At 40.4% G+C, this 22707-nt stretch overlaps 1 protein-coding gene across 2 annotated transcripts in view; it reads left to right on the top strand.

Moving 5' to 3' along the window:
• Nucleotides 1-22707, top strand: part of C2H3orf14 (chromosome 2 C3orf14 homolog) — a 31844-nt gene that overhangs the window by 1938 nt on the left and 7199 nt on the right. For both annotated transcript variants that reach the window (XM_042454272.1, XM_042454273.1), the window contains exons 2-4: nucleotides 249-360; nucleotides 7835-7918; nucleotides 16661-16784. In XM_042454272.1, coding sequence (XP_042310206.1) covers nucleotides 7866-7918; nucleotides 16661-16784 — 177 coding nt within the window. In that variant the 5' untranslated portion in view covers nucleotides 249-360; nucleotides 7835-7865. The remainder of the gene's footprint in view (nucleotides 1-248; nucleotides 361-7834; nucleotides 7919-16660; nucleotides 16785-22707) is intronic.

The raw sequence follows: 22707 nt of genomic DNA on the forward strand, positions 1-22707 counted from the left end.
TGTTTATTTCCTAGAAGCTCACTGTGTACCAGCAGCCAATGATTTCTGGACTGGTGCTAGTCTATGGACCACCACTTTGAGTAGCGCCTACCCTGTATCACTCCTGGAAAATGTCCTAAGTTACATTGGATTTCATGTTTGGTGGGAGGGCACTATACATTCTGATCTACTGGACCCTTTTTTATGTAGCTGTTAATGTAATTGATAACAGCACATGGATAACATGCCCTCTTGTCTTTGCTGTCTAGGACAAATCCAGGATCTTTGCTCTTTGCAGTGAGTGAGAGAAAGGTGTCTTGAGGAGAAGCTGATCCCAGGCCTATGCTGGAGAAGCTGTTGATGCTGAAATATCTCCTGAAAGTGAGTTCTAAAAGAGATTCCATCTCCATTTAGGCGAGATTTCATGAGTATGCAAGCAAGCAATCATATTAAGTGCCACACAAGTTAGGCACATCTTATTTTCTTATTTTAGATGCACACACACATCTTTGGGAACAGAACATTACAGTTGGACCTCCATATCCAAGGATTCCTTACCCACAGATTCAGCCATGCATGCTTGAAAATGTTTTTTCAAAATATATACATTCCAAAAAGCAAACCATGATTTTACCATTTTATATAAGGGACATCATTTTACTATCCATTGTATTTAATGGGACTTGACCATCCTTACATGTTGGTATCCATTTGGGGGTCCTTGAACCAAACCCCAGTGTATACCAAGACCCCACTGTAGATCTGTTACACTCAGGCATGTTCTAAAGTAAATTCTACTATTCCAAGGTTGAATGACTTGCACCAAAATAATGTTAAGTACAGTCAGCCATGCATTTAATATTAACTGTGGCACACTCTGATGAACCCAAATGAACTCGGCATATTCAGCCATGCAGCAGAATGGTGTTGACATGCTCATGTATATCACAATAAATTCCAAGGTGAAATAGTGTTGATGTTTTTAACCTGAGAAATGGCTTTGCATAGAGTCTGTTAAAGCATGATACTCTCAGGTTACCCATGTTAGAAAATCTTTTTGCCTGAGGCTTGTGTTGTTATGGGCCTCCAAGTCAACTCCAACTTATGGCACTCATATCATAGGATTTCCTTGGCAAGATTTATTGAGAGGAAAATTACCATGGCCTACCTCTTAGGCGGAGAGATTCCAACTTGGGGCCTGAGTAGACAAACAAGGATAGCATGAGCTGAGCCTGCTCCTGGTGCTCACCTGGGTTAGTCCCTGGGATGAGTGGGTGTTCATGCACCTGCCCCTGCACTTACCCAGGACTAGTGCAGGTGAGCCATCTGAAAAGCCCCCCCCCTCCGTCACCCTGTCTGATGCACAGACAGGGTGCCTGGCTTCACCCACATCGCCTGGCCATCAGATGGGACAAATGAGGGGCTTCTAAGATGGATTGCATACCAGAAAGGAAAGGAGTGTGGTGGGCGGGCTGTCTAGCAGCCCTTTTGCTGCAGAAACTCAGTGGAAAACCAGGGCTGTTGTAAGAAAATTTCAGCTTAAAACTGTTATACCCTGGGATCAGACTGGAGCCTCCAGATCGATGCTTGCAAAGACAGGATTGGGCCCAATCCTGCCACAGGTGGTTTGGCCTGCGTTGTCTAAACTAGAAGATACGAGGCTGGGGAGAAGCCAGAGCATTTCACCCATGCAGACAACCATTTGTCCAAGGCCATCCATGGCTGAACAGGGATTTGAACTCTGGTCTCCCAGAGTCCTACTCCACCACTCAAACCATTACATCATTACACCATGCTGGTAAGCTTGCTAACAAGTTTGCTCTTTAACAGTACTGGCTGCTCTTATGGGGCAGTACTGTTATTCAGATCCCACAGGAAATATTGTGCATGAATATGATTCCCTGAGGACAGCTAAACTTCGTGTTTTTTAAAAGGATGCTTTTCTCTTTAGAATAGAGTTCCAATTACTCTTTCCATTTATTGGTGGAAGGCAACTGCACCTCAGTCTGTATGTAGAAGCAGGCTACCTCACATGCTTGCTATGAAGAACTATGTTAGATTTGAACCAGCTTTTGCAGCAGGACTTGGCAATGCCTTTTTATAGTGACCCAAGTCCTTCCTGGAAAGTAAGTTCAGAAAGTGGAACAAGAAAGCTCTTGTTCACCACTATGACCATTAGCCCATAATGCCCCTTGAGATTCAATGTCATTCCTCCGTTCTATTTAACACATATATGCAATTGCTGGGAGAAGTAGCTTGGCATTCCTTGTCATCAGTTTGCTGATGACAACTTTCTTTTTTAAATTGAAATCCAGAGAAGGTGTTCTGGTTCAGAGCATAGGTAATGGATGGACCAAGGCAAAGAAACTGAAGGTTTAAGCAAACAAAGAAGTGCTGCTAGCCATTTGATAGCTATTTGGTTGTCATTTGATGTGGAATAGGAATTCCATGTGTTCTGGGTGGGGTTACACTCCCCTGAAGATGCAGGTTCACAGCTTGGGTATAATTTTCAGATTCTGCCCTGATCTTGGATGGCCAGGAGTGCAAAGCTAATGTGTGAACAGCACTTCTTTTTGAAAAAGTCTGATCTGGCCACAGTGATACATGGCTTAATGGATAACTGTTGTGCTCTCTGTGTGAGACTAAATTTATGAAGTGTTCTTAAACGTCAGCTGATCCAGAATGTTACATCCATCCTGTTGGCCAGAGGAAGTATGTTATTCACGGACTACTAGTCTCTTTCTGACTACAGCTTAAAAGTGTTGGTTATGTCTTGGAATGAGGGTGTCTGAAAGACTATTTGCCTATGCAAGCCTGCCTGGTGTGTCTATATCTGCATCATCAGTATCAGAGATGGATTGCTGGGGATGTAAGAATGGACTTCCTTTGTGGTTATTCCCATGTTCAGGAACTCTACTTCAAAGCTATCTCTTGTCCTTTCACTGGCAAAGACCTTTTTATTTGAACAGGTCTTTGGAATTTATGCCTGGCAGCTATTGAAGCAGTTTTAACTGATTGGATGCTGTTAATTATTTATTGATGTGTTATAATTCTTCTTAGTCTTTCTTTATGTTGAATAATACTTGTTTTATATTAATTTTATTAATGTTAATACTACTACTGTACTATTACCTTTTATGGTTAACAGTCTTCAGTGCTGTATTTTTGCAGAAGAACAGACTATAAATTGAATACATAATATTTAAACGAGAACGCACTATGTGAGTGTGGTCTATCTGCACTGCTTTAATATCTTACACATATGGGGGCATACGTATATCTGTATACTGGTGCAACTAGTCATATGTCAGTACCTTTTTCAAATACATATTATGTATGGTCTTATTGGAGTTTTTGCAGTACTAATCTAGAATATCTTGTTTGCATATTACAAAATGTAGTATTTTGCTACAGAAATATTTATAATATCTCTTTAAGCATCTGCATTTAAAATACATTTGTGAATGAAATGAGGGATATTGACTGTATTCAGGCTATATTAATGCTTCTTTGATGTTGTCTAGCAGAGGGGTGCACAGTTTTCAGTTGGACTAAAAATGTCTTTCACTTAGATAAAACACTTTCTCTGCTGAACTACTGGGAAGAACACGGGATACAGAATTTCAGACTGGATCCGGTTTACATTCGTTGCACTCAGTTTCTATTGAAATCAGTGGTGCTTCAGGAGATTACTGCACTACACTCTTATAGTGCTGCTATTCCACTTAAACTGTCTCCTGTGCATCCTGGGATTATCGTTTAGACTTTTCAGCCAGAGAGGTCTTAGGCCTCACTGAACTACAAATCCCAGAATGCCACAGGAGGCACCAGAACAGTAAAGGTGAAATAGCAGCACTATAAGTGTGTAGTGTAGTAATCTCCTACATCAAGATTAACATGTCCCATTTATTTCAGTAAAAACTTAAATTCAACTAAGTCAGATTCAACGTCTTAAATACAATGGTATATGTGTGTTGTCACCCAGGATCTGGTCCTTAGTCACTCCTCTGTGGCCCTTGATAGCAAACCTATATCAAAAAGGGAGATTGCCAGCGGGTAGCCACCGGGGGCTCCTCAGTACAGGAAACCAGCCAAAGCACATTGGGACATACAGATGGCTCAGCATGGGAGAAACCAAAGGCACTCAGCTGGGATCACCCCAGATCAAAATTAGCATAATCTCTTCATTAAGGGAGTAATGGTGGTGACCTGGACTTCGAGATTGTTTGCATATAGCAGACAAGGGGAATTCCCTTCTCTTTTTGTCCGAGGACATTCATGATGATTGTCCGGACTTTCTTGCCTATTACTCCCCATTCTTTTCCCCTGGGAAAGTCACTTTAGTCTTTCAACTCCTGAAAGATTGCCCTCAGTACACATTTCTTGCTATAAATCCTTCCAACTGTCATCTTCTGGCCTGGGAAGGAGTGAAAGGACAGGCCCAACACCATCGGGCCTGAAGAGGAAGAGCCCTCCCCTCCCTCCTTCCAACTGTCATCTTCTGGCCTGGGAGGGAGTGAAAGGACAGGCCCAACGCCATCGAGCCCAGCCTCAATTAAGAAAAAGAGCCCTCCCTCCAGTCCATCTGCCTTGGTCCAGGCCTCAGAGGGAGAGAAGAATGCTGGACCTGATCCCCTCCCTCCCACCATTCCCTTCTCCTTTTGTGTCGTGTCTTTTAGATTGTAAGCCTGAGGGCAGGGAACCGTCTGTTATCCCCTCTGTTGTAAGCCGCCCGGATTCCCAGTGATTGGGTGGCATATAAATAAATCCTATTATTATTATTATTAATAATAATACATGTGCCCAGACAATAGCAAATTGTGAGTGTGGATCCCCCTTTTTAAATAAACTAAATTAATCTGGAAAACCACCTCTGGGTTTCTCTGGGTTTGGAACTGTCATACAAAGGCTGAGATCCCAGCTTCATTTTACCGAAGCCCTCTCACTGCTTCCTATTAATTAAATGTAATTTGTGGGTGCCCTGTAGGGACCCCTTGCAATTTAGGTATCAATGGAGAGCGGGAGAACTGAGTGGCTGGTCTTTACTGACCTCGAGAGATTTCAGTTGAGACTCAAACAATATTCTGTGCAACAAACAGTTGCAATGGATATGCTTTCTTCATGAAAAAAATGCCTTCTGATCAAACATTTCAGGTCAAATATTGAAAAAGTGTGACAGGTACACAATCTTGAAGGAGGATACATGGATTGTATGGATTTTGCACAGCTTGTGAGCAGCAACTGCACATTGAGGGATGATATGAAATGACAGTAACATAGACCTGGAAAAAAAAACTTTTATCTTGAGATTGTTTGTGTGTTTACTTTCTCACAATATGAAATGTCATCCAACTTCAACTTTGAAATTACAGTTGTTTATAATACTTACATGTTGCAAACTTGTCTGGCATGAATTTACTAGTGTGGCTCTGTGTGCAGTTGAAACAGTTCAATTTGATGTTAGATTTGACATGCTCTTTCCTAAGACCTTCATGTTATTTAATTCTGCACTGCATCTCAAGGTTCCATTTTTGCCTTTCTTTCTTTTCATTTGTCTGTTTTTATAGATTAAAAGGCAGGAAGCAGAGATTTTCCTCTAAAATAAGCAAACATAGTGTAACTTTTGTTTACTGGTTCAAGAGGTAAATCCAGTTGAAATGAATTGAAAGTAAGCTAACAACTACTGACAAAATAAATGTTCCTTGATTCCCTCCTCTATCAGCCAAAGGATAAGAGCTTAGGTAAATAATAGTGTGGTTTGGGGATTTTGCTCTGTTCCACTTAGTACACATTGACTTGTGAACGGCCTGAGGAAATGTTCTGCTGAGTAAGACGTGCTTTGCCGAAACAAGGCAATCCCTGGCATCATCAGATAAAACGATCAACTTAAGTAATGTGAAGACCTTTGACAGAGACTCTTGAAAGCCTCTGTCTTTCAGAGCAGATAATATTGGGCTAGAGGGATAACTAGTCAGATCTGGAATAAGGCCTGTGTTACCGGCCACCCTAAAATTCTGTATTCATATAGGGCAGGGCAAGGCAGGCTAATTTCAAGGTTCCATGGTTGTGTTCTGTTCTTTTCCTTTTTCATCTGGTGCACTATTGTATTTCAAGTTTACAAGACAAGAATGCATCGGCATAACATATGTCAACAGCTGGGGTTTGGTTCCAGGACCTCTCATGGATACCAAAATCCATGGAAGCTCAAGTCCTATTAAATACTATGTCATAGTACAATGGTGTCCCTTATTTAAAATGGCAAAATCAAGACTTGCATTTTGAAATTTATGGCGCATTCCGGACAGGTCCTATGGGGCGCCGTCGTTACACGTGAGGGGCGGCGCTTCCTGACGCACCTTGCCCTCGCGTGTAACGACTACGTCAAAATGGCGGCACAGCATACAGATGGGCGCCGCCATTTTGACGTCGCAAATGCACAGCGTCCGGACGTGGCGCCACGAGTGGGCACCTCGCGCCTTGCGGCGCCTCTTCCAGAGTGCAGAAAGAAGCACCATTTTGGCACTTCTTTGTTGCTGCGCCCAGGAACCACGTGGTTTGGCTGCTGCGGTTCCCGGATGCAGCAACCGGCAGCGGCACGAGACCGCCCGTTTTGGGTGGTCTGTAACGCGCCTATGTATTTTAGAATATTTTCAATCCATGGATGAAAAATCCGTGGATATAGAGGGCCAATTATAATTTGAGTATGTATCGTTAGTTAAAATAATAAGAAATGACTTGCTGAATTTGGCCAGGTTAGAGTGAGCATGGCGTGGTGGTTTGAATGTTGGATTAGGTCTCTGGAGATCTGGGTGCAATTCCCACCTAGGCTGTGAAACCCACTGAGTGACCTTGGGCAAGTCACACTCTCTCAGCCTCAGCAGAAGGCAATCTAAACAAATCTTGACTGGAAAACCCCATGATAGGGCTTCCACAAGTCAGAAACTACTTGAAGGCACATAGCACGCAAACACACTTCTTAGACCAAGATCCTGTTCACTGCAGCTTTTGGCAGTATTATGGTTATCGTTCAGGTTGTTTTTCAGTGTCTGTTCCAAGTCATATGGGTCTGAAGCTATACCCACATCCAGTTATCCTTTACACCAGCATACTGCACTGTGCCAGGATACTATTTGTATAAGAAGGTATTTAATCTATTGTATAAGAAGGTATTTAATCTCCTTATTCAAGTGTGTAAGAAGCACAAATGTAACTCAGAATTATCCAGTGTAATGCCCCAACAGTTTTCTGACTTGAATTTACTTCCACCACTCCCCATCCTCAATATCCCAGCAATTGGCCAGTGGTGTACCAGTAACCATGATCTTTTTTCTGGAGTGGTTTGGAGTGAAGTTGGTTCCTAGGATAACTATGTTTAATTTTGATTGAGGGTTTAAGTTTTGAATTTGAATTACTGGGGCCATAAAAATAAAGCAAATAAACAGCAACAGAGAAATCTTGTTGTATTAGATGAAATGTCAATTTAGTTCACTATGCTGGGTTGAATTTAGAGTCATCTGATGGATGTTTCTCTAGATTCTCTGGTTTCACATTTATCCACTATTAGCATTACTGATAATATAAATAACTTTATAAATAAGCTCTGTAATGGGCAATATTTCTTCAACAGGTCTCATTTTGTACATGCTTCATCAATATGTATATGTTGCTTTTGTCCATCTACTGGCAATATTATGGTGGTGAAAATATTCAGGAATCAGATTTCACTTATTAAATGGCAGTTGCTTAGCCACTAATTTGACATTGTATGTGGCATTAACAATGTTTTAATAAACCTTCCAGGAAATATCTGTCCATGTCTTTGAAGAAATGTTTGCCTATCTTTCCTTTTCTTTAGTAAAATTGGGCTCTTATTTACATGACCAAAGATGGCATCCTATTTAGCACGAGAGGTTCAGCTTGCTAAAAGACATGAAGAAATGTAAGTACTTGTATCATAAGATTTCCTGGAAAACATTATGAGATTATTTGATTAGATTCTAAAGTATATTCGAAAAATCAATTATTGACATGAATAGTTTTTAAAAATTAAAATGTTTTCTAGGTCCACTTTGCATTTAAACATACAGGTTTTTTTGCTCTGGTATAATTTACCAAACTAAAAATTAGTGGGCAGTTGTTCTGTATGAAAGACTTGTAACTCTGGTCCAAAACACACTGCAGAAATAATCCAGTTTAACACTGGTTTAACTGCCCTGGCTCAATGTTAGGGGATTCTGGGAACTTTAGTTTTGTGAGACATTTAGCCTTCTCTGGCAGATAGATAGCTCTGGTGCCACAATACATTACAAGTCCCAGAATTCCCTAGTACTGTTCCAGGTCAGTTAAAGCGGTCTGAAACTGGATTATTTCTCCAGTATGTTTTGGACCAAGAAAGCAGTTTCACTTAACAACAAAGGAAAAATTGCCTCTAGGGGGAGCTGTGCCACCAGTACTGCCTTTTAGATGTACTACTAAGATCATCAGTATTGAATGTTCTGATTAAATTTCAGCTAGAGCAGAGCAATTGGATTTTGTCTTCTAAATTCAGTATGAAGTTTCATTTCAATAAAAATTTTTGTCTTGAAGCTCAGTGTAATCTACTTAATAAAACATTATATTAGAAGGTTATATGCTGGCATTACTGGGAATGTTTTACCTATATTTTAAATAATTTGATATTCTTGTGCCAGCTGTGATCTGTAATGTATTTTACACATGTGTCATGAAAACAGTCCAGCATTTTGCCTTCTAAAATAACCAACCAGGTGCTTCTGGAAAGTGTCGTCAGGCATACTCTGAATTCATGCACATGGTGAGAATCTATGCCTGCAAGGGATATTTGAACCTTGGCAATAGCAATAGCACATCAAGACAGATTGGTTCCACTAAACCATATTCTCACAGAGCTGTTTCACAGGGCAAGTTTTATTGAATGCATAAGCATCAAAACATTTACAGTGATTATATTAAGAAATGGCAAATACTATGGTAGAGCTTAATAAATGGCAACAGTAAGTGAATAAAACAAACAACTAGATAATAAAATAGAGTTGCTTCAAAATGTTAACTGAAAGAATCAGATTTGGATAAACTGTAAAAGGATGGATTAAGGTTGCAAGAGATGCAAGGGTTGAAGATATGTCATCTGGGGTTCATAGTTTGCTGAGAAATAAAGGGGGAACAAAAGAGGCTCAGTGGAGAGGTTTCAGAGGTCAAGGAAAGATCAAGGAAAATAATTCATTCAGTTTGTTATGGGGAAGAGCTAATCTCTTCCCTTAAAAAAAACCCTTCTCTATCACTGTCTTTCAGACCCTCACTCATGACCAATGCATAAGGTAAGTAGTTCCTAAAGACAGATCCAAGTTACAAGGTTTAGATTGTAAGGCTGAGGGCAGGGAACTGTCTAATTACCAATTTGTAAGCCCCTCTTGAGAACATTTCTGAAGAGCAGGGTATAAATTCAATAAATAAATAAGGTTTCCTTCTCCTAAGCCTGATTAGACTGTCTTACAGAGCAGCTGGTGAGTGTTACAACTCTAATTGAAACAGTAGAAATAACAGGAGATAGTTGGCAGACATCTCATGGAAGGGCAAGCTAGCATGGATTCTCTGAGCCAGAACAGGAACTTAGGAAAGAGATGATTTGGCTAAAATCCTGGTTTCTGTGCTCAAGATACTAATTTCAACTTAGCTGGGTGAAGATCATCCTTAGTCCAGTGACGTCAGCAAAGCTTTGAGAAGTATGTCCAAGCAGGACGTCTTCAAGATGAGAGCAGAAGCAAAACCTTTTTCTAGAGAATAGAACTATGAATAGAATCCAGGGTGCTGACGTCCAGCTGTTCTTGTAGAATTTGGAATGGGAAACATTCTCTTTTTACTTAGCACTGTCACCTTTTCTAGGTGTAGGGATTCTATTGCCAGGTGCAGAGTACTAAGGCCTGGCGCAAAGGCAGGAAAAACAGCAAAAGAGTGACTAGGAGGACTATCACACACGGGTAAGCTACAATTTTAGCAAGAGAATAGTGTCTTTGGCAATACCTGTTGCATGACGTTGCCTCAGACCTGTTGCTGCTGTGCCTCTGAAGCATTATTAGAGTGCATCTTTTCATTGATGCAAAAACCCATCAATAAGCAGCCAATCATGCTGCCAGCCCATTACTCCACAGGTGCGATAAGTAGCTCCCACGGCAGTTCCAATATTAGACTGTCACATGGTGTCAGTCTCCTTCTTTCTCCCTCTCCCTTTCACTATTCCCAAATAACCTGTTTTCTTTCTTTTTTCCACTTTCTGTTTTGTCTTCCACTAAATAGCCTTCTCAAAACTCCAGAATTGCATTAAAAATAAAAATATTTTTTTAATGAAAGGCATGCTGAGTAGAGCATAGGGCAGCAAGGCAGGGTTATGGGGGGATGCAGAAGAGAGTTCAGGACCATCATTGGTACAAAAAGCCCCAGTTGCCTTAATGAAGAGATGTGTGATAATAAAAGCTCAAACCTGATATGTCCCCATTCTTTTTAAATGCTGTGATTGTGACAAGACCAAAGCGAGACCAAGACTTGTGTGAAAAAGGTCTAAGAGGTCTGCCTGGCTATATAAGGAAGGCATTCTTGCTGTATAAGACTAAAAAAGGGACACATGAGATTAAAAAAGGGACACATTGGGAGACCTCCTCATTAGTGATAGCCATATTGATTTACATACCTGATTTCTTTCCTAGTGAGTGTATACCCATTGATATGAAAATCTATATTCCTTATAGCTAGTATTCTCTTTTTCCAGACAAATTCCAAGCTTCATTAGCAATTGACATATGAAACATATGAAAGATATTGTGCATGCCCAAGTAATCAGAGAATTGCCAACAGAAACCCACAGGCTTGATTTAAGGAGAGACCTTTGCTCCACTATTGTTCCTCAAGCAGTGTCATGTTTCACCTGAAGCAAGTATGTTCAGAGTAATAGGCTGAAGACATTGATAAACTTGGCCTATGCACATTTGTTTAATCTCCTTTTGAAGCCCTCTGTGCTACCAAACAGTCTTCAATTGGTTGTGGAAGTGAATTGCATAACTTAATTATATACTGTGAAAAGAAGTATCCTCTTTTGCGCGCCTTAAATCTGCTGGGAAAGGGTGATTAGTCTTCACCAGTTCAAACTCCCCCCACGGCAACACACACACACACACACACATATATCAGTATATATGCAGTAAGGATTGTCTGCATCAGTGGTTTGCCTTAGGACCCATGGATTGGTCTTTTTGACAGTTCATGGTATCATAAAACTCTACTCCAGCACCACATTCAAATTACTTCATGTTCTTCCTGTCTACTGTCTTCATTGTCCAGCTTTCTCACCCATACATAGAAATTGGAAATAGGATAGCATAGACCAGGGGTTGGCAACCTCCGGCCCGTGGGCCACATGTGGCCCGCGGAGGCCTTTCAGCCAGCCCCTGACTGCCACCGCCGCCGCCGATTGCGGCTTTTTGCCGCTCCAGGCGCTGCCATTTCCCCCCCCCAAAGGCGGCGAAGTCTCGCGTGACCTTCCCCGCCATTTTGGGGGGGAAATGGTGGCGACCTAGAGGCGAAGTCTTGCGCGACCTCGGGGAAGTCGCATGTGACCCACCGCCATTGGCGGCAGCCTCTAGGAGGCCCACTGCAGCCACCAGAGCCTCGAACAGGGCCCGGGCAAGCGGGGCCTCTGGGAGGCCGGTTGCCGTCGCGGGGGCCTCCAGGAGGGCTCCGGCGGCAGGGGGCTCGGAGGCCGGTTGCCTTCGCTGGGCCCTCCAAGAGGGCCCTGGCAATGGCAAAAGGGCCTCCCAGAGGCCCTGCTGCGCCCCGGAGCCTCTTGGAGGGCCCCAGCGACGGCAACAGGGCCGACAAAGAGGAGGAGGCCTCCAGCGCTGTTGGCCCCCACCAGCTTTTTTGCCGGGCTCTGACGGGGCCTGGGGCCCTGTCAGGGGTCGGCAAAGAGGAGGAGGCCTGGCCCCCAGAGGGTGGAAGCTCCGCCCCCAGCATGCGGCTCCACCCCCAGAGGGTGGAAGCTCCACCCCCCCTGTTTGGCCCCCCCAGTCGCCTGAGGGACAGCAACCCGGCCCCTGGCTCAAAAAGGTTGCCTACCCCTGGCATAGACATACTTTAGTATTCATTGATCTATCTCTACACTTCAGGATCTTGTCTAGTTCTTTTATAGCTGCTCTTCTGAGTCTAGTCTTCTGATTTCTTGATTGCAGTCTCCATTCTGATTAATGACTGAGCCTAAGTACGAAAAATCTTGAACATTTTCATTGTTTTCATCATCTACTCTAAAATTAGCTAAATCATTTGTGATCATTATTTTTATTTTCTTAATATTAAATTGTAAACTTGCCTTTGCACATGCTTCCTTGCTTTCTTCAAGGATAGCCCTGTTTATGCATTTGAAGGAGTGTCACACTGAGAATGGAGCAAGTTTTTTTTCCTGCTGCTCCAGGGACTAGAACACGGAACAATGGATGCAAGCCACAGGAAAAGAGATTTCACTTTAAAATTAGGAAGAACTTCTTTTCATAAATTTTGATTAAGTCTAATATTGTTTGGGGGGGAAATTGTGTGAATGTGTAACAAAAAGAAGATTTGGTTTAAACGTTTTTGGAAACCAATAAAAAATATATACATTTGAAAATAAATTAGGAGGAACTTCCTGAAAGTAAGAGCTGTTCAACAGTAGAACACACTTCCTCAGAGTGTGGTTGAGTCTCCTTCTTTGGAGGTCTTTAAGCAGAGGCTGGATGGCCATCTGTTGAGGATGCTTTGATTGTGAACAGGGGGTTGGGCTGGATGGCCCTTGTGGCCTCTTCCAGCTCTGTCATTCTATGATTCAATAATTGTTTTAAGTCTTTGGTATTTTCTGCTGGTATTATGGTGTGATCTGCATATCTTAAATTGTTGATGTTCCTCTGATTTTCATGTCTCCCTCCTCCAAGTCTAAAGGAGGATAATTATGTATCATATATTCGGTGTAGAAATTAAACAGTTAGGATGATAACTCCCTTGCCAATTGAAAACCATTCTGTTTCTCTGTATTCTGTTCTGACAGTAGCCTCTTGTCAGAAGTACAGGTTACGCATAAGGACAATCAATTGTTGTGGTACAACCATTTCCTTAAGATAGATCTATAATTTTTCATGATCTACACAATCAAAGGCTTTGCTATAAAGCACAGACTGATATTCTTCTGAAATTCTTGGGTATACTCCATTATCCAATGTATGATTGCAATATGGTCCCTGCCTCTTCCTTTCCTGAACCCAGCTTAAACATCTGGCATTTCTTGCTCCATATATGGTGAAAGTCTTTGTTGTAAAATTTTAAATATCACTTTCCTTGCATGGGTAATTAATACAATCCCTGGTGTCCTGTTTCTTCAGGATTGGAATGTATATGGAATGTTCCAATCCATGGGTCATTTTTGTTTTGTTTTGTTTTTCATATGTGTTGACAGAATTTAAATAGAACTAGAGTAGCTTCTGTCTTTGTAGCTTAAAGCAGCTCTATTGGCATGCCTTTTGTTCCTTGTTATTTATTTTCCCAAGTGCTCTGAGTATAACTCCCCACTTCACCTTTTGCAATTGTGGGTTCATCTTTAACTGTTTCTTCACTGAATAAACCTGTCATCCTTTCATCTCTTTTATATAGTTCTTGAATGTATTGTTTTCATCATCTTTTTTATTTTGAGTTGATCATGTAATGTGTTTCTCTGGTGGTCATACAGTGCGCCCGCTCCATTCGCGGGCACGCCATATGCAGTATTTGTCTTACGCGGGGGGTCAGGAACGGATCCCTGCGTAAGGCAAGGCTGCACTGTATAACATCCCAACTCTTGGTTTAAATTTCTCTTTGATTTCTCAGATCTTGTTGAAGAGGTCTCTTGTTCTTCCTTTTTGTTATCTTCTTCTGGTTATTATTCTAATTATCTTAGTTCCTGTGCACAAGTTTCTGAACAGTTGCATTCAGTGTTATGTGACTATTTCTGTCACCTTTAACTTTTGCTTCTCATCTGTTCTTAAGTGTTTGGGGAGTTTCATCTGTCAACTATGCAGGCTTCTTTGTGTTTTAGCTGCAGATACTGTGTTTTTGTGTTCTAGCACAAAATGTGTGGGAATGATATGACCATCCAGATTTTTTTGAATCCATGTCTCAACATTCCTCCCCCCTGATTATGGTGGCTGTTGGGACTTGTAGTCCAAAAACATCTAGAGAGCTGCATGATTTCTTGCTCTGCTTCTTTTTTATGTTATGAAGAACACTGACAGATTTGACAATGCAAACATTCTGCCTTCTTGTGTTTCAGTGGTTGAAAAGCCAGGGAAACTATTAATATTTAGGAAAGGGTAAAAATAGTACCAAATTTGTCATAAGTTTAGTAAAGAAATCTGTGAAAGCTCTGTGTGCACTTCTGATAGTTTATTCTCTAAAGAGGAAATAGCAGACCTTGCAAAGTACAACAAAGCAATACAAATTGTTGTGGGTGTAAAAAGAAGTAGTGACTTAATAGAAATAGACTGAATTAATTTAGGGGAAAAGATTATCACAGCAATATTGTTTGAAATATGAAGTCTTTGGTTTACAAGAAATCTGAATGTAACTGATATTTGTTCACCTTCACCAATCAAAGATATGTATTCCATGAAAGAGGAAGGACTGTAGCTTAGTAAAAGGGACATGCTGTTTAGAAGAAAGTTCCAGGTTCAGCCCCTGAAATCTCCAGTACAAACTGAGTAGGAAAGGTAAATAGCAGAGCTTGCAAAAATTAATTTTTGTGAACTACAACTTCAGGGTTTGCTCTAGTTCTCTGCTGGAATTGTAGTCTAAAAAGTAAGTTTTTCACATTCAAATAATAAGAAAGGCAATTGCCTATATATTGGGGCAGATGATAGTCATTTATGCACCAATGTGAGGATAATTGAGACATTGCTACAGCATTTTCTCCTTCACCTGACTCCCTGATTACATTCTTTGACTGAATATCATCCTCCCTGTTTTTATCAAGGTACAGTAATATGTCCCTAGTGCTACATTAATTTTGGAGCCTAGTGTTTCCATCTGCACTGATTTTGTGGTGGACATTGTTCCTCTTAAGTCTTTAGTTTATGGTACTCTGCTTGACCTGTAAGTCATACTAATTCTACTACATCATTCCATGGATAATCATACTCCTCTCATAGTTTTATACTATTTCTTCTGTGTCCACTATATCTATTTTCTCTCCCAGTATAAAGCACTGCAGCTGTGGCAGATTACTTCATATACTTCTGCCATTATTAAAAACATATTTACTACATATTCTTCTACAATTGTGTGCAAAAACTTTTACAAATATGTGGCCCTTTCAAACTACTCTCTGTTGTTTATGAATGCTTTTTGCCAAGATCTACCTTACCACTATTTTGAGGATCTGAAATATTTACTTCTGAATTATGTCAACACAAACCAGATGTATCATAGTGCTTTCCACTTTTTCTCAATTTTAAGACAATTTAAAATCTTCAAGACAATTTAAAAACCATTTGGTAACTGCTTTAATTATAACTTCAAGAAGTCTACTTCCATTTTGAATCAAGTGCCAGCTTTTTTCTTTAGTACAAGGAAAGCATGTCCTGTGTCCTGTAGCACATAGACATGTACAACTAAACCATCCCTTCCAACATCATAATCTCATTCATTATGACCACTCAGCCCTGTCTTGTTAGCTGTCTCTATTGCAACAATAGCATTTCTGACACTTCAACCTTAAAGGTCCTAAGTTCCAACTTCTTAGCTCCAGAGCCTCATGGCATTGTTTCCTAATACTGGTGGTACCAACATACATCACAACCACTGATTCACACTTGCAGCCTATTTAAAGAAATCATGGTGCCTGCAACTTTCACACCAAGCAAGTCACCATGCAGTCATCAGACCTGTTTCAGATCCATTTCTCTGTATTCTTAATTATTAAATCTCCCACAGTGATTCTCTCTGGGAGATGATCTCCGAGAATGCATAACTGTCCTCCTCAGAAGAGAAAAAGCAATCCATCTAGGGAGCTTTTGGTAGAAAGATTGATAATATTGGAATCTGGCAAGCAAGTTGGAGATGGGAGTGGAACTTCAGAACATGGGGAAAATGAAAGAAAAGATTGTTCCTTTTTCTGAAGGAAATGAAACCCATTTTTGGAAGAATAAATATGTCTGATTATGTATGGGCAATATTAATTGGAAGGAAGAGAAAAGAGTATGTTTCAAATATGCAAACCAGTTAAAGCAATATGTGAAGTTCAGGTTAGGAATGGAACAGCCTTTCTTCTAAACATGACATCACCTCTGTCTGCAGAGCTACATATAACTGCAGAAACTGGTGACCCTAGTAATGCTGCAGATTACTAACTCTGCGTTGTAAGCACATTTCCTCTGAGGTGTTCATTTCTGAGTGTTTCAACAGTGCACTGATACTGCTTGTTGTATAACATGATGGTTACTTTCTCCATGGGAGCACAGCAAGAAAGGGACTTCCTGTGCTTTTCCCCCTCCTTCAGTGCACCCACGCTGTATTGAAAATAATTAGAGGAATACTGGGTGAGGGTAAAAGGTGGTTGTTTTTCTGAACGTTGTGCAGAAAGAATGGTCTGCCCACTTATCAGAATGTTTCCCTTTTGTAGCCTGTCTCAGAGATTGGTGTTGCTTCAGCAGATGGAGAGTCATTCTGGAGACAAAGAAGCTGAAAAGACATGGCAAATGCAAGAAGCTGACGCAGCTCATAAAAGAAATGTAGTACTTTTAAATGTAAGTTTACCTGACTTTTAATCAGTAACTGTATAGTAAAATCTCCAAGTAACATTTTGTGGCTCCTCAAGTGGTGACTAACATATGAGCAAATGCCAAAAGAAAAAGAAAGGTTTAAACTTGTGCTGTCATCAACTGTTCCTCATACAGTACTGTCCCTATCACAGGAAAATGGAACAGGCTGTTAACAACATACGAACTGTCCTGCTGGACTGGACCACTTGTCCATCACATCCTCGGTATTGTTTATAATAATATGTATTTTATTTATTCAAATAGTTATATCCCACTCTGAGTCAAAAGATCTCAGGGCAGCATACAGATGAAATCAATATTAACAATTATGTGCCCGTTATTCCTCTGCAGGGACCTTTCCTGGCCCCCAGATGCCTCTGGAGGGACAGCTGGAGGTCAGGAGAGCTTGCAGAGGAGGAGGAACGGTCACATGCCTTCTCCTCCCCAGGGACTTTTCCTGGCCCCCAGATGCTTCCAGAGGGACAGCTGGGGGCAGGGAAAACTCCGGGAAGAGGTGCGTGCCTATTCTTCCTCCTCCCCAGGGACCTTTCCTGAGCCCCAGCTACCTCCCGAGGGACAGCTGGGGGTCAGAAAAGCTCGCGGAGGACAAGGAACGGGCACGTATCTATTGTTCCTCCTCCCCGGGGGACCTTTCTCTCCCCCAGTTGTTTCTCAGGGACAGTTGGAGGCCAGGGAAAGGGTGGCGGAGGAAGTCCCCCCTTTCGGGCACACAGCCCTGAAAAGGTTTGTCATCACTGTTATAGATTATATTAATTACTTTAAATGAACTCACTTTAACTACTGCAAACTCTGACTGGTCTTCCATTATGACTTCCATCCTCTGATCTCTGTCCAGCATTCATCTTTTTGTGAATCTGACAACATAACGCCACTGCATTAAATCCCTGCAGTGACTTCTTGTCTCTTCTCAGATCTTGCAGAAGCTTCTTGTTCCTATCTTCAAAGCCATTTCTGGCCTTGCCCTCCACTCCTAGATTGCTGTTTATTCGTGCCTTCATCCAGCTCCTTTACATTCACCTGTCCAAATATCTGCTGCTCTTACTTCTTTACTACTCCTCGTACAAGGAATCCACTTCTTTTACTGCTCTCAAATTCTTTCTGAAAACTCACTTTTTCTGTGAAGGCTTTGATGCAACTCTCTTGTCTCTTTATTATACTATAACTGAGTTTAAGTATGTGTATCTGTAATAAATGCATATGCACATTTAACACATAAACTTTGACATCTAAATTAAAATCCCCTTGGTTTAGGGGATTTTATCCTCTCATCATATTGTAAACTTCAATGTATGTAGATGGCACTGTATAAAAAGCATGTAAAATTATGGCAAAGTTCACCAAATCTGTCATTCCTGGAGTAAATGCATGATGTGTGGGGGCAAAAACTGGTATTGTTCCAATTGTAGTGACAATTAAAATGATATTGTTAGAATACATAATCCGTGAAGCTCACAATGGAATACATTCTAGAAGCATCATAATTAAATGCAACCCACACTGTGGAAGGATAATTTCTGGGGAGTTTTCTTTACTTTCACTCTCCCGGAGAGGATAAGTCCAAGAAACCATTGTATAATTGAGTAGAGGTCTGGTTTGGGATTCATTTAGTTTTAGCATAGTCCATATTTCCCCCCCCCCCCCCCCAATCCCAAGCTTGTCAGCTTGTCAAGACCTGGTCTTTCTATATCCCTATTGGCAGAATGTTTGTATTCGTGATCCTTAAGATATATCTGGAGGGTGAGAGTGCCTGTTGGAAATTTCCAGGTGAGATACAGTGGCAAGGAGTCATGTGCACAGAAATGCAATTCTGTCTCCACCATGGACCTTCTTGATGAAGTTTGCTCTTCCTTGTATCAGGAGTGGTAGACAGATTTTGCAGTTATCATTATTTTGTACAAATTTACAGTATTTCACACTTTTTCAATAGGTAGATATTTTCACAATTAATATACATTAGTCGAGGAGCCCTGGTGGCACAGTGGTTAAATGCCTGTACTGCAGCCATTCACTCACAAACCACAAGGTTGTGAGTTCAATACCCGCCAGGGGCTCAGGGTCGACTCAGCCTGGCATCCTTCTGAGGCTGCTAAAGTGAGTACCCAGCTTGTTGGGGGCAATTAGCTTACACTTTGTAAACTGCTTAGGGAGTGCTTAAGTGCACTGATAATCGGCATAGAAATGTACTTGATATAGCTATTGCTATACATGGAGAAAAGCTTCTGTTGACCCCAGACATTAAGAATAATGTCTGTCCTTCTCTTGGCTTAGTACTATTCTAGTTTCTATTTGTTTTTTCTGCACAATGTAGTAATGTTGCGAGTAATAGTATCAATGGCTGAAAATGGACTTTTATTGTATCAGTAGAAGCTTCCATGGCTGCTTTTTGTCGCAGGACTCTTTCAGGAGCAAAAATGAAGTCCAGAGTGAAATGAAGAATGACTGCCACTATCTTACTCCTTATAGAATGTTTTTTTGCCTGTTAGAAATGATTTCAGCATGCCATGTCTCAGGCACTTAGCAGTAAGATGCAGAAAGAATGTGATTATGCTCTAGGCTATGGAGATTTGCAGACTTAACTCCCTATCTTCAGACAGTGCATTGTAAAGATAAAGTAGCACTCTGGGCACTTCTGAAGAAGGTGCTTATGAGCCCATGTTATTTCTTTCACACTTGCTCACCCATTCCAGCAAAGGCTAGCTCCACAAATTTTATGACAAAACATTTCTCTAGGAGTGAGCCAAGGCATGAGAAATCTTAGCATCTTTTTCTTTTTTCTGGCTGGAATTCAGCAGGTTCTACTGTCTCTAAGGAAACCATTTCCAACTGGCTGATTACTGACTTCCCTTTAGGCAAGCATAAATAGAAGAATCCTTTTGGACATGAAAGATTTGTCTTTTGTTGTTGTGATATATCTGCATTTTTTCTCTTCAAGTAAGAAGCTAGCAAGTCAGCGGCTTATTGTCCACCACATTAGGCTTCATTCCTGACTCTTCATGGTGGTGCATCTTGATTTTGCAGTGCATTCCTTCCCTCTCTTTTTTTAAAAGCCATGTGTGCATCACTTCTTCCACAGATGCAGATACAGATGTATTTCCAACTGTGCCTTTTAGCATTCACCTTGTTGCTCTTCTGTTATACGTTTTTTGGTGTCATGTTTTGTGACAATGTGCCTTTGTTTTATTTTTCTAGAGACTTCCCTGGGGTAGCACAGTCTCAAAGACTAGGGATGTGTCACCTCGTTCTTTGAAAAATGGGAAATTACTTCCCTTTAATTGCTTTGTTCTAAACATGTTATGACAGATCACCCACTCATCCACTCTGCTCTTTTTGAAGCTGAGGGTTCTGTAACCTTCTTGTGCATATTTCAGTTCAGTGCATATGAGATTATTTCTGTCTGGAGCCAAAAGGGAAATTTGCACATGATGGGACTCTTAGTTCTTCACAGGAACTGGCATTTGACTATATTTTGATGGAAAGAGCAGCTTATCACTTGGAGAAGTCCCAATATGATCTTTAAAAAGAAAAAAAATGGGGCTGGCGCCACAGATGGAGGAATTAATTTTTATCAGATTTCACTAGGACTGACCTTCAGTAATTCTCCACATTGTATATCAGATAAAACCATTTGCATCAATATATTGGACAGTACCTAGTGGCGCTACAAAGACATTAATGCCACAGATGCTTTATGCCAAAAATGGGATTTTTGCCCTACTTCTTATGTTGTTTATAGAAGGTCACTTTGTGAAATCAGAGGCAGAAAACATAGGCCATTTTATTAGTGTAAAGCATGGCCTAAGGAGACAATGTATTTTGGGAAAAGGTGAATTCATTTTATATTTTGTGTTGGAGGATAGGGAATAAATGTAATCAAACACATTGAAAACATAAGAATTATTTTAAATGTTTTCTGTATATACCTGAAATGGTTCAGAAATATAGCTACCACTATAAACTGAATACACCTATAGGAGAAATATTTATAAGTAAGCAGAATATTCTCTGTCTCCCATTACGTTGCTCTAAATGATTTCCTCAAGTGTCAGAAATGTTAGAACATTCGTTGAAGAAATAAAAGCATATGTATGACCATCAAAACACATTGGCTGGCAGGAAAATGTAGCATTAGTGAGTTTAGCTGTATTAATTTTATTCTGGCTTTAACAGGCATGCAGCACTGCAGATGCTTTCTGATAACAAAATAAAACAGGAACAAGATCCACACAGAATACTATATTAGAACCTTGAAAATAAGGTTCAGATTTTTCTGCCAACTTTAGAAAATTGTTCCCGATAGCAGACATTGTACATTTCACAGTTACCATGTGGAGAGTTGTTGATTTGGCTTTCTCAGAAATACACCGATGCCATGATGAGGTGTCATTGTATTTCCCTGCCTTCATATGAAATAGAGTAAAAAAAAATATCAATTTTGTTTTTAACTATAGAACAGTTATTCTTGCTCTCTTGGTGAAAACTGAAATTTTCTCCTTCCAAAACTATGAAATGGCTGAAACACAAATATTCTTGTTTGGCTTATCTACTGGTTTTATTAAACAAAGGAGAATATAAACATTAAAATAAGTTGATTTTTTGGTATTCAAGAAGGGCTGCAATTCTATGTAAAATTTCTTGGAAGTAAACCCACTGAATTAAATTGAATCTGAGTTTGGGGGGAGGGCTAGCCAGGATCAGGCCGCTAATCTAAAAATTTTGCATGTTGGAATATTTATTGTCCCTTTATAATGTTCTGAAAAGTGAAGTTGCTAGATTAAAATTGAGTTTATTATGAAATAATTATAAATTACATTCTCCATCCGCAGACAATATACCTTTTCTGCCACTAATAGCAATAGGAATGGAGGCATTCTGTCCTGTACGCTTTTAGGTTCACCATAAACACTCTTGAATATAAAACAAAGGGAGTAGTATTGTTGGTAAACCTCACCGTTTCTGTCAAACATCAAGTATAAACTTCAGGTTGTATGATTTTTGTTTGTTTTTTAGCCTTTGTGAGGAGATCCTACACTGCTTATTGGAGTACCTAACAAGTAGTTCTTGAGAAATTATTTTTAAAAATAATTAGTAAAACTTGCTGAAGACATCTGTAACTGGGCAATGGTAGGATGATGCTTTTGATCTGAGAGTATCATACTAGCATTGCTCAGCATCAGATTGCTGTCAATCAGAGTTGTCATGAAAGACAGCATGTTGGATTTGGATTTATGTTTTTTTGGATTCAAATCCTTACTGAATCTCAGTCACTTTCTCTCAGCTAATTTAACTCTTGAGGTTGTAATAATGATAAAATGAGAGTGAGGATCAAAATGTGCCAAGGATTATAATAACTACATGCATTCTCTTTGATTGGAGAAATGTATATGGAGCATAAAAGAAGCTATGAAAGGTTTTATGCTGATTTTTTCCTGTGGATATTTAGATATAATGGAAGTATTAGTCTAGCAGCATTTTAGATTTGTAAGCTTTTTGATTCTCAGCATAAGGTAAGTAGTGTTTAGGTATCCCATGAACTGAATGTGGCTTGATGCATTTATTTGTCAATCTCTATCTCCTTACTCCCTTCTATCTGTGAAACTTTTAGAAAACCACCATGTTTGAAATCACATTATCCATAAAACTGGACTTAATATGCCAAACATTCTCTGCACTACTAACTTGTAAAATATTGAAAAGAGTTGCCAAAAGCAAGCCCTGTCACCAAGCCTCAAAGGCGAGGGGAAGACATGGCTGCCTCTAGCTCTCAGCAGCATACAAAGTTGCTATCTAATCTTTCAGCATATTTTTTTCCATTTAAGGCATATTTTAGCTTCTAGCAACAATTTCTGTCACTGCCTGTCATTAAATCAGTATTCTGGACGACAATAGA

The sequence above is a fragment of the Sceloporus undulatus genome, chromosome 2 (assembly GCF_019175285.1).
Source record: "Sceloporus undulatus isolate JIND9_A2432 ecotype Alabama chromosome 2, SceUnd_v1.1, whole genome shotgun sequence".
NCBI classification, from domain to species: Eukaryota; Metazoa; Chordata; class Lepidosauria; order Squamata; family Phrynosomatidae; genus Sceloporus; species Sceloporus undulatus.